The sequence below is a fragment of the Dryas octopetala genome, chromosome 6, assembly GCF_963921425.1.
Source record: "Dryas octopetala chromosome 6, drDryOcto1.1, whole genome shotgun sequence".
In the NCBI taxonomy this organism is placed as follows: domain Eukaryota; kingdom Viridiplantae; phylum Streptophyta; class Magnoliopsida; order Rosales; family Rosaceae; genus Dryas; species Dryas octopetala.
Window position 1 is genome coordinate 18,390,071 of NC_141371.1, and position 16,580 is coordinate 18,406,650.

At 35.4% G+C, this 16,580-nt stretch overlaps 1 protein-coding gene and 1 non-coding gene across 3 annotated transcripts; both read right to left on the bottom strand.

Moving 5' to 3' along the window:
• Window positions 1-818: 818 nt before the first annotated feature.
• On the bottom strand, window positions 819-11,790 carry LOC147283007 (origin of replication complex subunit 1A-like). 2 transcript variants are annotated; one of them, XM_086248653.1, is made up of 19 exons: window positions 11,649-11,776; window positions 11,282-11,458; window positions 10,916-11,146; window positions 9,605-10,719; window positions 9,367-9,502; window positions 6,954-7,103; window positions 6,707-6,847; window positions 6,471-6,622; window positions 6,288-6,387; window positions 6,036-6,158; window positions 5,790-5,951; window positions 5,570-5,627; window positions 5,177-5,355; window positions 4,941-5,055; window positions 2,921-2,991; window positions 2,205-2,300; window positions 1,814-1,890; window positions 1,478-1,561; window positions 819-1,137 (listed from the first exon to the last, which is right to left on the bottom strand). In XM_086248653.1, the coding sequence occupies exons 4-19, from the start codon at window positions 10,648-10,650 to the stop codon at window positions 1,074-1,076; spliced, it is 2,754 nt and encodes a 917-aa protein (XP_086104779.1). In that variant the 5' UTR covers window positions 10,651-10,719; window positions 10,916-11,146; window positions 11,282-11,458; window positions 11,649-11,776; the 3' UTR covers window positions 819-1,073. The 2 variants fall into 2 exon arrangements, with proteins under 2 accessions (XP_086104779.1, XP_086104778.1); XM_086248652.1 differs by lacking the exon at window positions 11,282-11,458 and having other exon boundaries at window positions 11,649-11,790.
• On the bottom strand, window positions 6,969-7,046 carry LOC147283008 (small nucleolar RNA snoR28). Its single transcript, XR_015123159.1, has one exon. It is a non-coding gene; the product is annotated as a small nucleolar RNA snoR28 (small nucleolar RNA).
• Window positions 11,791-16,580: the final 4,790 nt, after the last annotated feature.

The window sequence follows — 16,580 nt, forward strand, 5'->3', positions numbered from 1 at the left end:
TATGCTAGCAGTTTATCACGTCGTGGTTGGAGAAATTTTATTCACTTCAATCAGGATGTGATTCGCACCTCAATCTAAGATATTTGAATATATTCCGAATTGGGGCGTGACACAAACATTCATTCAGCAACCGATGTGACCAAAATTGAATTGGTGCCAAAGAACCAGGATTCACACCTCAATCTAAATATTTGGATATATTATGAATTTGGTCCTTCTCTTTTATATCGTTTAGAATTTTAGCCAATTTTGAAATTTCGTCAAACACCAATATTTTCAATTTGGGGATATATTATGGGAAAATTTTAGCTAAAGGACTCCAACTATATATTATAGTTCAAGTCCTTTAGCTAAAATCTTTTCATATAATATCCATTTGTTTTTGACAAAAAAATTTTTAGGAGTTGAAAGACCATTTATGAATTTTCTAAAACTAATTTCAATTTCCATTTTCATGTTCATGTTCATTTCCTAGAGAAATTGAAACTCTCAAAATTTTAAGGTTTGAATTATTTGGGATTTCTTTAAATTCTTGTTTGAAAATCAAATTCTAAACTGCATACATAATTTTCGATCATTCTTGAATAAAACTCGAGAGTTTAAACAAGTCATTGGTTTCAATTTGAGAAAAAATTTCCTTTGGTATAGAATGTCCTAAGATTGCAAACGACATTGAATACAAGGACCAAATGCGATTTTGGGTTAAGAACACACTGACCAAAAATGTAGTTTACCCTTTTATTTGCCCTTTAGTTCATCTATGGTTAATATAACCCTAATCAATCATCGAGAATATGTATAGAAGAATTTGCCTCAAATTTTGCTCCATCCATACCTTGAGTAATATATTTCTTAAGAAATAAATATGATATCCCTATTTCTGTCAGAACTTCTCAAAGCTTCAAATACATAATACAATAAATAATTTTAACATTTGATTAGAAAGGGGATGATGGTGATGTCCAGACTGGATATGACATACATTTATGAAGAGAATGTACAATTACAACAAATGATGAGAATCAGGGTCAAAACTGTTCCACCAAATAAATTGGAAATTACCGAGTCTAGAATCATAGATACTTGGCTAACCAAGGTAGCTCCTTGCTGTCCTTCAGTGCAAATGCTACATCATCACTGAAACGTAGCCCATACAAAATCATATGAAATCACAAATGGTCCAAACTTTTCTGATAGTAATGCAGCAACATGGAAGTGTGTGAATGATCAAACCAAAAGTTCACAGTAGCTTTCTGTTTTTTGGTTAAGGAGAATTCTATTAGAAATCAGCAGCTGCAGTTTTGGGAGAGAGGGATGAACCTATTGTGGTATACCACAATAAGTTTATTATATGCAAAATGCTCTCTTTGACCTATAAATCGACAACTGGTATGATATAACTAGTAAGATATGCAAATGGCGGACAACCAAGTCTAAACAGATGCTGCAAGGACTTGACACTTGAAAGGGAACAAACCTTGGAAAATTGAGCTGTAACTTCTGCAACCTATGCTTTGCTCCTGATTCACATAAGATTATTCTGCATTCACCCAGCTTACAACTGCCAAAACAGTAAAACCAAGAAACTATATTGATTTAGAACACTGTTGGTTTTACAGTAGGAAATCACAACTAAAGTAGGGGAAGAGTTAAGAAAGAAGAGAAGGGTCAAAACTCAAAAGCCAAACACAGTGCAGGCTTTCAGGGCCACAACACCCCCATTTAACAAGACAAAAATAATGAACAGAAAAGATCAACAAATTATATTTCTCCATATGTATATAGAAGTTAAATATTATTATAACATATGTACCCAATTTTTAATAGGGCGTCATGTCCAGGAAATGCTTCTCCGTTGCTTGTACAGAGACAGGAGATTGTCATTGCCAACTGCAATCCAAAATATAACTTCAATGAAAACACTATTACACACAACTGATTCTTAAACCTCCAGTACTAGAAGTAAACAGTGCAGGCATCAAGGAGACTGGTAAACCAAAATCAAAATACTCTGGTTTCTACTTGAGATGCACTATTGTGAGAGAGAATCATATTTTATTGGTCATTATGTCAATTGTCAAAGTTTTCTGCCTAAAAATTATCACCTTCTGTGTTAAATACTAAAATTTAAATACAAAGAATTCTGAATGCACCGGATAAAAAAGTAAATACACATATCATTCAGGGAAGCTTGAGAGGTTCACCTTTTCGAAAGTAGTTTCACCCATTCCTGTTTTATAGAGTTCATGCACCATAGCAGTCAAATAGATTTTGCTCAGTTTTGAACAAGTTTTCATCACCTGAAAAGGAAAAAGAAAGGGAAGATTCAACATTAATATATCTGTCAAAAAGGTTACAATTCTTTTCCATCTTCCAGATGCAACATAAATAATCAAAACTTCATTTCACCCAAACAGAACTGGAAATGACTGGAGCTAAAAACTTAATAAAGTAGTATTGAGTTAAATTCACAAATTCACAAAAAATAAAAATAAAAAATGAGAGAGAGAGAGAGAGAGAGAGACTTAAAACCAGCACCAGTAATTTAGTTTTTAATGATTTATGATAATTTTGGTCCTCTAAGCATTTTTTCACAAGCTAGGTTTCTTACAAGAGTGGCAGCTATATAAAGATTTAGAAAATGCCCTACTGCCACAATTTTCGCAGTGCAGGAGGATCAATTCTTAACAGCTACCATTTTCATCTTTTTTAGGCACCATTAAAAATGTGTGGCCATCTAGACCTCAGTATCTCATGTTAGGATAGCATATTATGTAATAGTCACTGTGTTATATAAGTCATTCAAGAGCATTGGTTCCCTCTTCTAAGAAGTAACTTAACATAATAATAACTGAAGTTTCAATTCTCAACAACAGACAAATAAGTATTTATTATCATAATAAGATATAATTTGACTCACTTGAATATGAGGTGCCTGGAACATTTCTTGTATGGCTGCTTCAACCTCTGCCATACCAACAAGTGTTTCTCCTACAAAGTGGATACATATAAATCCAGTAAGTTACAAGAACTGAGGCTTCAGGAACAAGAAACAACAATTCGAAACAAAAGAAGCACATAATTTTGAAGCTACATGAGATGTTGGTATTTTATCATACCAATGCAGCAACTTAGTATTAATTCAAAACTTTGGGTTACAAGAAAGAAGAAAAGTTAATCATTCTAATTCTTTGGTTTAAAGAAGAGTTTTCATTTTGTAAAGCAATGAGAAAGCTATTGATTTAACTGAACAGGCAGGTAGAAGGAATTCAAGTACAAATTGCGGGGTATATTGATGGAAAAAAATTACAAGTGTCAAACGGATCAGAGAAGATAGGTATTAGGTATAATAGATTACTGTTCCTGTGTAGCTTGAAATATCTATGGGGTATTAGGTATCAAAATTTAAATATTTGTAGACGAGGAATAATAAGCACTTGACTTGTATTTAGTTCTATCTGGTGATAAAACAAAAAATGGTGGAGATTTTCAGATAAAACGCTGCTTCATTAAAAAGGAAAATAAAAAACGAAGGAGAACCACAAAACAAACAAAAAAACAAAAGATGCTACATTTGGTATTCAAAGTAGATCTTCCATGAAACTAGCTCTAATTATTTGACAGCTGATCTTTTTTCCAATGAAAGGCAAAGTTAAATAGGAGCATAAAATTAAACAAATTTACAGAAAGTGGGTATACAAATTTTAGTTTAAAGCTTACTTTGGGAGAATTCATTCTGCATTTGTCAAGTAATCCAAAAATGTAAATTTCAATATGACAAAATTGAAATGAAAACAACTGAAAATACAACTCCTGTAAACTAAACTACAACGAACTTACTGTAAAATAACACATCAAAACAAATCAATCTTTAGACCGTGATGTAATAACAATGGGATTGGACATCAAAACGAAGTGTCAATATTCTGAGGAAGTTCCAATATGGGGATGGTGGAGGGGAGAGGCATGGCCAGAATTTCCTTCAAAAAGGGCTGGTATATTTCTAGAACCAAATAATTCAAACTTCAATGCACCACCGAACATCAAATATCACATGACTTTTTATCTAAAAATGACACAATTCAAGACCTCCAATACAACTAATTCAGATTTCTAACTCTTGTGCATAAATAGTTTACATATCTTCCAGTTCCCAGTTTCTAGTAATCAATGGAAGAGGCAATCTTCAAATAGAAAGATAATACTTGCAATAAGTAGTCTTTACTACCTCACTATGAAGTGATGATCATAGAAGTTTAAATAATCATACATTATCTCATGTTTTTTTTTTTTCTTATGCGGTCAGGCGAAACGGGAAACCAAGATTTAGTCCATCCTTACTTCCTTAGGACAAAATGAAGGCAATCAATCATAAGAAATATCTAAGAGATCGAGTTCGAAGGTGCCAAATATGATTGAACAGCAAGGTGCACATTCCATTTTTTGGCCAATTGCAAGACTGGTAGGAGAAGGCTTGGGGAAAAGAATGCTTAAACTGCATCAGTGTAGAAATAATAGAGTTGAGGACAACAGCAGAACGCTTCCTTTCACTTCTAAAAAACCACCAAAAATAAGCAGCATAACAAGGTTTCTCCACAATAACAAAGAGACATTGTCCTTTCCAAGCAGAAGCAGCCCAATAAATAAAAGAAGGCCAAAAAATATTCAACCATGGGACCCCACACTTACCAAGAACTTGCTTCCAAAGATGATCACTGAACAGACACCCACTGTTGCATGAGCATTCTTAATATGATTAACAGATATTTCTGTCTACTATATAATTCCAGCACTTATTACTTGCCAAACATGGTGATACAAATTTAAACGGTCATCCAAATCAAGTTTCCTAAAATTAAAGGGGTTGTGGCCTCATTCTTTTCTTTACAGCATTTTGTGAAGAAGTCAGTCTGGTAAATCAATGGTTGAAGTTTGTATACCTTCAGAAGCATTATTGGGAGCTGAGGTTAGTTTCTTTAATTGATAATCCATGATTTCTGCTGCACACCTGCATATCTCCAATGCACGACGGGCATCTCCTGAAATAGCTGCTACCTGAATACATGTTCAAATAATATAAAAGACTGAGCGTCCAGTGTGAGCATCCACTATGGCCAACCAATAAATAGGAAACAAAAATTGAAATTCATGATGAAAGAGATAAGATACAACTAACCTTTCTTGAAGCAAATTCTACAGCTTGTTTTTCAAATGCATTAATTCCTTTAAGGCGACTCGAGATGATTTCTTGAAGCTGCTGGTAATTATAGGGGCCAAAGCGAAGCCTTTGGATTCCCATACGACTTGAAATACACGGAAGCAACTTCTCTGGAAGATCCATGGTATTTGCTATGCCTGAATATATATTATCAAAGGAGTTAATGTTGAAGCCATCAACAATCTCATCGCCCTCATCATTGTTTCTACTAGAACCATTTTAATTTTTTCCTTTTCCCTTTTTTATGTATTCGAGTATCCCTTAATCTCATAAAAGAAACATCATTGTCTACTGAAGGAATGCAATCATCATTCAATAAGGAAAGGAGACCTACTAAAGATAAGAGTATACCTATTACAACTAATTTTGAGTGTGATTTAGTAGGCCAGTCAAGAATGTTGTATAGAACCTGAAACGAAGAGGGCACTACAAGTATGTAACTATGTATACTTAACAAATATTCATAGTAAAACTTGGAATAATTATAAAAATACATGACTGGAATAGTTGTTAACAAATATTCACATCACAAAATGTACAAGGTACCAACTGATAGGAGAAAAATGGTTACCGACTGGTTTCTAGTCACAAGAAGATCAAGTTCATCAATAAGAAGAATACAAGGCTTGTCATCCTCTTTGCCAATTTTCTTTCCATCAGAAAATCGCTCATTTAGCAAGTGAAGAGCCTTTTTCCAACCAACTCTGTACCCACTTAATGCTTCATATATAACCTGTGCAAACACAAGGTGTATTACAGGGCAAAAAAGGCATGCCATCATGGTAAGCATAGAGCATTAAATTAAATATAATTTTACCCGGTAGATATTCTCTGGTGATGCCAACTTAAGACCATTTATCTCCACAAAACAGTAGGGTCTTATACTTCCTGCATCAACTTCAGACCTTAGATTCCTCATTACTGTCAATACACTCATTGTCTGCAGTTATACAAAGATACTGGTATAAGTAAATTTCAGTTCATGCATGAAAAGCACAAAAATGAAATATATAGGCCCTCTGAATTACCATAGCTCCTGTTAATAAAAAGAAAAATCAACAGATTTTACCTTGCCAGTTCCAGGAACACCATGAATGTACAGACAACGTCCCAGACAATTATCATCAGAGATGGCACCTTTGATAAATGCAGTTATCTCCAACATTTCTCTACATAAAAGCAGGTCTACTTGATTAAAATGTTAAAATAACGCACATCAAAGAAAAATTTTAGTGCACTGATTCTCACATACTTATCCCTGCAAGGTAAAGACTTTGGCAATGATGACAACAGAAGTGTTGCCTTTGCTCTCTCAAGAGCAGTCTGTTTGTGGCATCTTACATGCTCTGGGATTTTCTTCATTCCTATCTTTTGAAGTCCAAAAAACCGCCCCTTCTGTGAATTCTGTACATACATAATTGACTACTTTAATTTTGGACAGAAAACAAGCTAAAGCCACAAATATGAGATAGAAAGTAGTGTCCATACTGCAGCCAACTCATGAGCTCGAGATGGTTTAGCTTGTATATTTTTGACACTCTCCTCTTCGTAGTCCATGTCTTCTTCTGCATCAAAGTCTGAGTCTCTGCAATGTTTCCAGTCTTCATCACTTTCAGCTTCATCATCATCCTACCAAATGGTTAAAACCCCATAAATTTTGGCTGAATTTTTACTCCATTTGGAATTTTGCATAATTTCCAAATGCTGCTTTTGATTTTCATGTAATATTGCTTACCTCTTCGCCATCATCAATATCCGCAAGGCGCTTGAAACTGTGCCAATGAATATCATATTCATATTCACATAAAAAAATATCATCCCCTTCATTCGCTTTGGCATATTCCTTAGGGTTCATGACAAAACAATGTCGAAGAACAGATTCCATCTGTAAAAATATAAATCAGCACAGTTATGATCTTAAGGATGAAAAGTTCAACCTCTTTTCAACATAATATCTGATTCATAATTGAGTGAATATTAAGCAACAAAACAAGATTTCAAAAGTATTTAATTATAGTTAGATACGTACAAAGCAAGACCCTATTAGCCCATAGCTAAAATTTTGAAAAAGTCCTGAAGCTCATCCAAACCAAACCTAAAGAACATAGAGCATAACAGGGTCACTTGAAACAAACAAGAAACAAAGGGTGGGGAAAAAGAAAAAAAAAAAAAAGAATTCCTTCCAAACTGTATTACATTTAAAGTGTCCATCAAGACTGCTGGTTTTTCTTTCTTTTTTCTTTTTTCTTTTCATTTTCTAGGCACTGCTCATGAATTTTGAAATGTAGTTTGATAGGTTGAATACCCTAGTCTATTGCCATCAAGGCTCAATAGTTTATAGAGTGCTCACGTGGTGAATGCTTGAAATGATTGGCAGAAACCACATAACTTACTGTTAAAAATTTCACTTACTCTGCTGGAATCAAGTCCAGAAAAAGGTAAATTCGTGATGTGTCAGTCAAAACCAAAGTACAGAGAGTAAAGTTTTGGTGTAAAAGGAGTAATCATATGTATATATATATATGTGTATGTATATATATCTGCAATATGATAATAAGCATTTCCCTAGAGGCTGGTAGGCCTTGCAATTAGCTCAATATTAGTAGGCACAAAAAGCATCCAAGTGAGAAGACCCTAACACAGAAGCCAGTTTAGCAAATAGTTAACAGTCAAAGAAATTCATTTCTCATATCAAGTTGTTAAATTGCAATCATTCATTAGATTTTGGGACTTCTATAAAAATGCAGCAACAGCACAATCATCCAACTTTCCAATGTCATTGTAAGCTCTCAATACAAGAATGCAAATCACTGCACACTAGCCTTTCCCTTCCAACTTTGGCATGCTCTTCCAGCTTTCAATACCTTTTGAAGCTACCTAACTATAGGAATGAAAAATACTGATATACCAGCCTTTCTATTCCAAGGAAATCTAACTTCTCACAAACCAAATCATGTCCACACCATACAATTGATCCTTCCTCTAAGCTCCTCATCATGTACCGTATTAGAATTTATAAGTTACGTGTTAAAGTAGAGACATCATTGCTTGCTATATGTGAAAGAGATTGGACTTTATCCATTTTGATGTTCATCACTTTCATGTCTATCCATTTTTATGATCTTGATGTATTTTCATTTATGTTTATCCTGGTATTCATCTAGGCATTTTCTTAGTGTTTATCTTAATTCAAAACTATTTATATGATTGTCTTGCCCTGATTTTCTACTTCCGCATCCTCCCTTTCGAGTTCTCTTCTCCTTATTTTCTCTATAGCTCTCTACTGGTTCTAAATCAATATGCTCCTCATATTCTCTCCTATAAATTTTTTGCAACTTCATCAGCATGATCCTATAAACTGAATCAACATGTTAAATCCTTAGTCAGGGAAGACCAATGCCAACTTCTTCAAAAGAAAAATGTAAGTGTTCACAATTTTACACTAATTCCAACTAATTTAAGGTACATGAGAGCTAGTGAAACCTCCAATTGTCACTAATAGAACTGATGGACTCGCCTGCCAATGAAAATGGTCAGAATTGCACAACCTGGGGCAATTTGAAATGCAGGCTTTTCCATGCCATGGTCATAGAGGACAAAAAATTTACTAAACTTAGAAAAATTGGTTAGTTAGGAAGATGCTATGGAGTATGAGGCAGAAAATTATGCTTTAAAGAGAAATGGCATGTATACCCTTTCCTCATGCAAACTCAACTCCGTTGAACTAAGAATTAATCCTAATTCGTCAGGGTTGGCTATATCGCATGAACAATTATACATATTTTTGTTAATTTATTTTTGCTTTGTTTTTTACCCTTATGCTAAACATATCCCATGAATATTTATTTTCTTTTTGCTTAGTGGATATATAAAATTTGTTAATTCTAATAATTCATTACTAACAGAAAAACAAAAAAACAAAAAAACAAAAAAACAAAAACAAAAAAACAAAAGAATAAAACAAGTAGGATGTCACCATTATCATGTGGGTCAGACAAAAGTATTCTTTCTTGCAGGACAATCACTGTGTCCCATCATTCACATATTTATTCAAACATAAAGAACCTTTCTGTGACATGAAACAATCATAGTTATAATCAATTCTTCGATCAGTAAATGAACAATTAAGGTTATATATCATTTATCACCTCAATGTCAGCGAAATCATTTGTGCGATAAATCTCTCTCCTCAAATTATGTGCTTGTCTTCCAACTGCAGTCTCTTCCGGGATTGTATACCAACGTACTCGACACCAATAGCTACCATCTACTTCTTTCCATATACTGCATACCTCCAAAAACAAAAATTATCAAAATCCAAATACATTATAACCAAAACAACAGACGCATGCATCATTTCCCAATTAAATCAAGATAGACATCCACCTTTCAATGTGGGCAGCCCATAAATCACTTGAGAGAAGCTTCTCCCTCAATGTTCTAATCAGTTTCTTCCCTTTTGGAGGTATCGGAAGCTGGACCTCTTTACCCAATTTGCGAGCCTCACAAAAACTGCAAATCCAATCTCCTTCAGGAACCTCTTTCAATGGAGGTTTCAAGCATTTCAAATGAAACCCACCTAAACAATCATCACACTCAATCATCACAGCCTTCCCAGACTTAAAGCATACCCTGCATTCCTCCACTTCAACGACTTCATCATCAGAGCTTGCATCCTCTCTCCTCTTCACATATACATCATCCCCAACCTCAAACGCACCCCCATCATACACAACCTTCTTGTAGAAAACCTTTCTCTTCGATAATGCTCCACTCTTGTTCTTCTTGTCCAAATTCACATTTTTCGAAGCTCTAGCTCGTGTAACAACCATCTTCTCATGGCCCCTCTTCCTCTTCTTCGTCTCTGATTGCTCCGGTGACACAGGAGAGAATGCAAATTCAACCTCAGTCAATTTCTCCTCCTCGTTATGCTTCAACTTCTCACCATTGTCAGCTGATTTTGGGGTTTTTGGAATTTCCCTGATCTTTTCCTTCCTGCGTGTTTTGGTAGAATCAGTTTGCAATTCTTTGACATTAGCCGAATCTTCGAAGAGTTTCCGAGAAGTGGTGGAATCAAACCGTAGTGAGGCTTGGCGTGCTGATCGACGAGGGGTCACTGACGTCACTGATTGCAATTCTTTGGCCGAATCAGTTTGCAATTCTTTGACGTCACTGATTAAGCCTTGAGGTGTCGCATCATTCAACCTCTTCTTTGCCAGATCTTCAAAAAGTTTCTGAGGAGTGGCGGAATCAAACTGTAGCAAGGCTTGGCGTATGGTTCGGCGAGGGGTCAGTGTTTGTGGAGTTGGAGGAACAAGAGAAGGCAAGGGTTTGGGGTTGAAACGGGATTGTTGCTTGGATCTTTTTTTTTTTGAGAAGAATTGCTTGGATCTTTTAGTTGATTGCAGTTCTCTCTCCGGAGTTTCCGCCATGATTGTACAAAAAAAATGGCGCCCTTTCTAACAGTCTTTACAAGAGATATTGCGCTGAGTTAAAAAGACCTGCACTGAAATAAGTCAGACTTTTTTTTGGCCAAAACCATGGGTTTTAACTGTAATAACCATCTATTGTATAAATGTTGCAGCAAATTAACCATTTGATATGTGATGAAGATAAGTTACATTCATTTATAACGAAGTGTTCAGCATAATGCACAACATAACCAACAAAATAATAAACAAGCAGAATCGCCATTACCCCAAAAGCGCGAGAGCCTCGAAGCCACAGGTGTCGTCGGATGAAGCCCTATCCAACGGCTCGAATTCGTCGGAGGAAGAGCCGATCAACTACGAGGAGGAGCTTCCTCCGCCCACGACTACGACTCCGACGAGGCAGCCGCCGACAACTTTCCGGGCTCCGATGACGACGTGCCGGCCGCAGAGAACGGCGATGACTTGGAGGAAGCAGATGAAGCTAATCTGAGTAACGCTGAAATTGGAAAACGTGAAAAGGCCAGGCTTAGAGACATGAAACAGTTGAAAAAACCAAAAAAAAAAAAAGGGGATCCAACATTTCCCCAAATTTAACAAAAAAAAAAAAAAAAAAACAAACGAGCAGAACAACCATTAATAATAAAAACGGTGCGGTCCGGCCCAGTTCTCCCCCCACACCGGCACTGCACTGGAGAAGCCTATCCGGTGCGGTGCGGTGCTGAGCACCGGAATTGATGCAGCAGAACTGGACCAAACCAGACTGGTAACAGTTCCGGTCTGGTCCAGTGCACTGTTTCTGGATGATAGACTGAGATGAGAGAGTGAGAGAGTGACAGACTGGACCTAAAATCAAACCCCAAATTGCACAGAGATGATAGCCTGAGATGAGAGAGTGAGAGACTGGACCTAACCCGAAATCAAACCCCAAATTGCACAGAGATGATAGTTTGACAGATGAGAGACGCGAGATGAGAAATGAGAGTGAGAAAAATGGTTACCTGAGACGATGTCGACGAGATGTACCGGAGACGCTGCGACGACGCCGATGGTTACCTGAGAGGCTGAGATGAGCGTGAGAGCTGAGAGTGAGAGACACAGCAGAGAGTCCAGACTCGACTGTGTGAGAGACTGATATAAGAGTGAGAAATCAATTGGGGATTTGGGGTTGGGGTAATCCGTAATTGGGTATTTGGGTAGGGTAATTGGCATAATTGCCTAAATGGCCAAATGGGTAAATGGGTAAATTGGTAATTTGCAAATTTGTAATTGACTAATCTAATTAGTAATTAGGGTTTTTTTTTTTTTGGCCAAGTAGTAATTAGGGTTTGACTTATTGAGGGTTTCAAATTTTCAATTGGGATTTCATTGAATTTTGGTGTTTCAATTGGAGTTTAGAGTATAGGGTATTTAGGGTATAGGGTATAGTCTTATAGTAAACATATACATACAAAAATTATAAGTTAGGATATACTATAGTATTATAAACTATATACTATATGATACTATCAAATATATAATTAGTGTTTCAATTAGGGTTTAAATTGGTAATTTGTAATTGACTAATCTAATTGGGGTTTGAGGGTTTCAATTGGGGTTTAGAGTATAGGTTTTTAGGCTATAGTCTTGTAGTAAATATATACATAAAAAAATTATAAGTTAGGATATACTATAGTATTATAAACTATATACTATATAGTACTATCAAATATATAATTAGTGTTTCAATTGAGTTTTCAATTGGTAATTTGTAATTGACTAATCTAATTAGGGTTTGAAGGTTTCAATTGGGGTTTCAATTGGGGTTTAGAGTATATGGGCCATAGGGCATTTAGGGTATAGGGTATAGTCTTATAGTAAACAATAATATATATAAAAAAATTATAAGTTAGGATATACTATAGTATTATAAACTATATACTATATAGTACAATATATATATAATATACTATATAGGCCATATAGGGATATATAAAATATATTTTAAGGTCTAAAATATAGCTAGGTTAATATTAATTTTATTATCTAAAATGTGTATAAATGTGTGTAAAAAAGTGTATACAAATATAAAATTGTATAAATATGTATAAATATATATGTTTTTGGTCCTACACGGTCCGGTCCGGTCCGGCCCGGCTTCAAGAAGAGCAACACCGGAATCGGAACCGTATTGGACCGGTCCGGTCTAGTTTGGTCCAATCTTTGACCAGTTTTGGTCAACACGATTTTTACGGTTTTTTTACCCCCAGTTTGGTTCGGTGTGCCCGGTTCGCGGTTTAAATGCCCACCCCTAACCATTATCCCAAAATTAAAAAACGAAATTGTATTAAGGAAAAAAAAAATTTGCCATAGATCACAGCAGTAGGAAAAGAACGAAAGGGTTAGGCCCCAAAGCAAGCAAAATCACAGTATCACCAAAATAAATAAACACAAATTTGTGGGTAAAGTAAAATCAATCATAGTACATACCGCAATCTTAGTTAGCATCTTAATCTAGCTATTTGAGTGGCCTCAATTGATTTAGGGATTAAGCTTCTCAACTTTCAGTTGTGATGAAAATTGAAGACAATGGAGGCAGATTTCGTCACTGAATAGAGAATGGAAGAAGAGCCAAGAAAGAGTTAGAGAGAGAGAGAGAGAGAGAGAGAGAGAGAGAGAGAGTTCCAGTCCTTTAGGGTTTTGTCCGTTGATCCAAAGTAAGGGTGGGAAAATGAAAAGAAACGAATGAAGTTTCTTTTTCTATTTTTTTTTAAATTAGGGGGCCGAAAGGCCCACGACAGAAAGAAACACCACCCAAACAAAAAAAATTTTACTATTTGTCATCTAGACTTTGCACCATGTAGTAATGTGACACCTATATCACATTTTCTATTAAATTAGACAATTTTTTCTCTAAACTATCTATTTTATCCTTATGTAAAATTTAAAAACTTCCATTTTTCCTCACTAATTTTATTTAATAAAAATATTTATTTATTACTTAACTAACTAAAAGATTTTAAAAAATAAAAAATAAATAAAAAACAAACCACCCAATACCCCTCCCCTCACCCAATTGCACCTCACCACCATCCAATCATCCTCTCTGATCACCACCATCACCTCCTCTTTTCTCTATTTTTCTTCTATCTTCTTTTCTCTCTTTCAGTCTTTCTTTCTCTCTTCCTCTCTCTATCTTAATGCAGATCTGGATCAAACACTTAACCAAACCTACTGCCACTCGATGTCACCACGTACTATCATTGTCAACAACATGATCGCTGGTGAGTACGTGAGCTTGCCGCAAAACATCGACTATATAGCCCTTGTTTTAAATGCTCAGAGGTAGTGTAAGAAGGGTCAAATACGGCTCAAACGATGTCGCACAAAGAGAAATAAAAAAGAGAGAGAGAGGAAGAAAGAAAGAGAGGAAGGAGAAAAAGAAAAAAAGAAAGAGGACAGGGGAAATATATGATGCGGATTCACCGGTATCACTGAGCATCGATGAGAGGGGAGGAGTTTAGGGTCACCGAGGGTCAGGGAGAAGGGAGAGGGGCCAAGTGGTGGGATGTGCAAGGTGAAGGTTTAGGTTTTAATTATTTATTTTTAATTTTAAAAATTTTAGCTTTTCTTAATTTATTTTAAGTTTTAAATAAATATTTTTAAGAGAAAAAAGGTTTTTAAAATTAAACCCTATATGATTTTATAAAAATACCCTTATAAATTAACAAAAGAATGGACAGAATGTGACTCATGTCCTACATTACTACACAGCACAAAGTCTAGATGTCAAATAGTAAAAAAAAATTATTTGGATGGTAAATGCATAGACCCTATAGCATGGATGGTAAATGTGCAAATTTTTCTTTCTTCAAATGACAGCAAAACAATTGAACCTCCAAATTACAAAGAAACGCATGCAGCAACCAAGGAATAAGGGAAAACAAAACCAACCAACAGATTCCACAACAAAACTCTACCAAGCAGCAGATCTAAATTACATCCAAATCACTTTTCAAGTTTCAAAAACCCACAACCAGCACAGATGCCCTCCTTTGTTGATTAGAAATTAGTCATATAAACGTAGCGGAATTTAAATTTTATATGATCATGCTTCGAATTGAGATATGATACAACAATACTATGATATCGAAATATGATTCATACCTTGTCCTCTTAATTGGAAGCCTACCAAGATGTGAATCCACAAGTTCTCCACCAGTTGGTCATTCTAGTCACACAAGTGTAAGACCACTAATAAGTCCACGCTAGGAAGGAGATGGAGGGATGAACTTGCTGGATAATGGGAATGCTAGATCTTTTCTCGCAAGTATCCAAATCACTTTTCAAGTTTCAAAAACCCACAACCAGCACAGCTGCCCTCCTTTGTTGATTAGAAATTAATCATATAAATGCAGTGGAATTTAAATTTTATATGATCATGCTTCGGATTGAGATATGATACAACAATACTATGATATACAAAATAGGATTCATACCTTGTCCTCTTGATTGGAAGCCTACCAACGTGTGCATCCACAAGCTCTCCACCAGTTGGTCATTTTAGTCACACAAGTGTATAACCACTAATAAGTCCACGCTATGAAGGAGATGGAGGGATGAACTTGCTGGATAATGGGAGTGTTAGCTCTTTTCTCACAAGTATGACCTTTGAGAAATAGAAAGAATGTAAAGTGATTTCTACTGAGGCTTTTCTTGTACTGATTACTTGACTTGGGCCCTTATTTATAAACTTAAGTGAAAAACTAATTTTCCACTAAAGGGAGCCGGCCACCTAGTCTTATGGACCCAGTTTGTTGGTTCATTTGACTATGTAATTAACAATTGGTTAGTTAAACAACTAATTAATTAACTCTTTAATTAATCAATAAGCCCATAAACCCATCACTTTTAATTCTTGTCTATTAGTCTTAGGCCCAATTAATTAACCCATTAATTAATTTTGTTCAAACTCATTTCTAATATCATCTCACACCTATTGGCGTGTGACCTCTTAGATTCCAATTAAATCCAGCAATGGATTTAGGACACACTCTTAAAGCAACTTAATCCGGGTAAAATTACCATTTTATCCTTAGGTTTCCACAAGCCATGATTGACACCTAGCAACGGTTATGACTACCTGGATTAACTGGAAGAAAGAATGGTGCAGCGCGCGGCGGCAGGCGAGAGAGATACGGTTCTTCGGAACATAACCTACCTTAGATATGTTGATTCTCTACATCGAGAATGGCCAGAAACAAGGGCTTCTATTAGACTGATAATTCTCTAAACTATCAAAACAATAGGGAAAAATAGTGAAATCATCTTTTCTCAAATTTTATTAATTATCGACCACCATCTTCAGAAGAGAACAAAAACCCATATTTATAGGGCTTAGATTACTTGGGCACCAAACATACTTAGGCGACAAGAATCCTAATTAAAATGAAATCTAAAATATTAATTAAAATCTTATCTTACCAAACCTAAGAAAAGTCCCTAAAACTAATAGAGACTTCGTATTACAAATTATTAAAATAAAATAAATCTTCTAAAATTAAAAGATAGATATTTCGAATACGCATACTGCATCAGAGAAGAACCTATTTCATCTTTATTGCAACACAATATAGTCTTTCTATAATCCTATGTTCTTGAATCATGGTCGGATATGAAATTCCGGCAATCTTAGCACGATCCTTGAGGTACAATACTTATGTATATATTCCATATATTCGATCAAAGAAGCTTGTTTCCATAATCTAGTACTCTGGCCAGAGATTCTTGAATCTAGATATCTGTTGCCTCTTAGAATATTTCTCATATTACCAGGAGTGATAGATCATGTGTTGAACACACACATGTCCCCATACATCAGTGACTATACCCAATATGTACCTTTGACTAAACTCTAGGAGCCTAGTTTAATAGTACAGTTAGAGCATAGCGAC

Coding starts and splice junctions, on each gene's coding strand:
- LOC147283007 (XM_086248652.1), bottom strand. CDS start 10,650: ATGGCGGAAACTCCGGAGAGAGAACTGCAATCAACTAAAAGATCCAAG. Junction 9,503..9,604: donor TGGGCTGCCCACATTGAAAG/GTGGATGTCTAT, acceptor GGAGGTATGCAG/TATATGGAAAGAAGTAGATG. Junction 2,992..4,940: donor TCCCAATAATGCTTCTGAAG/GTATACAAACTT, acceptor TCCACTTTGTAG/GAGAAACACTTGTTGGTATG.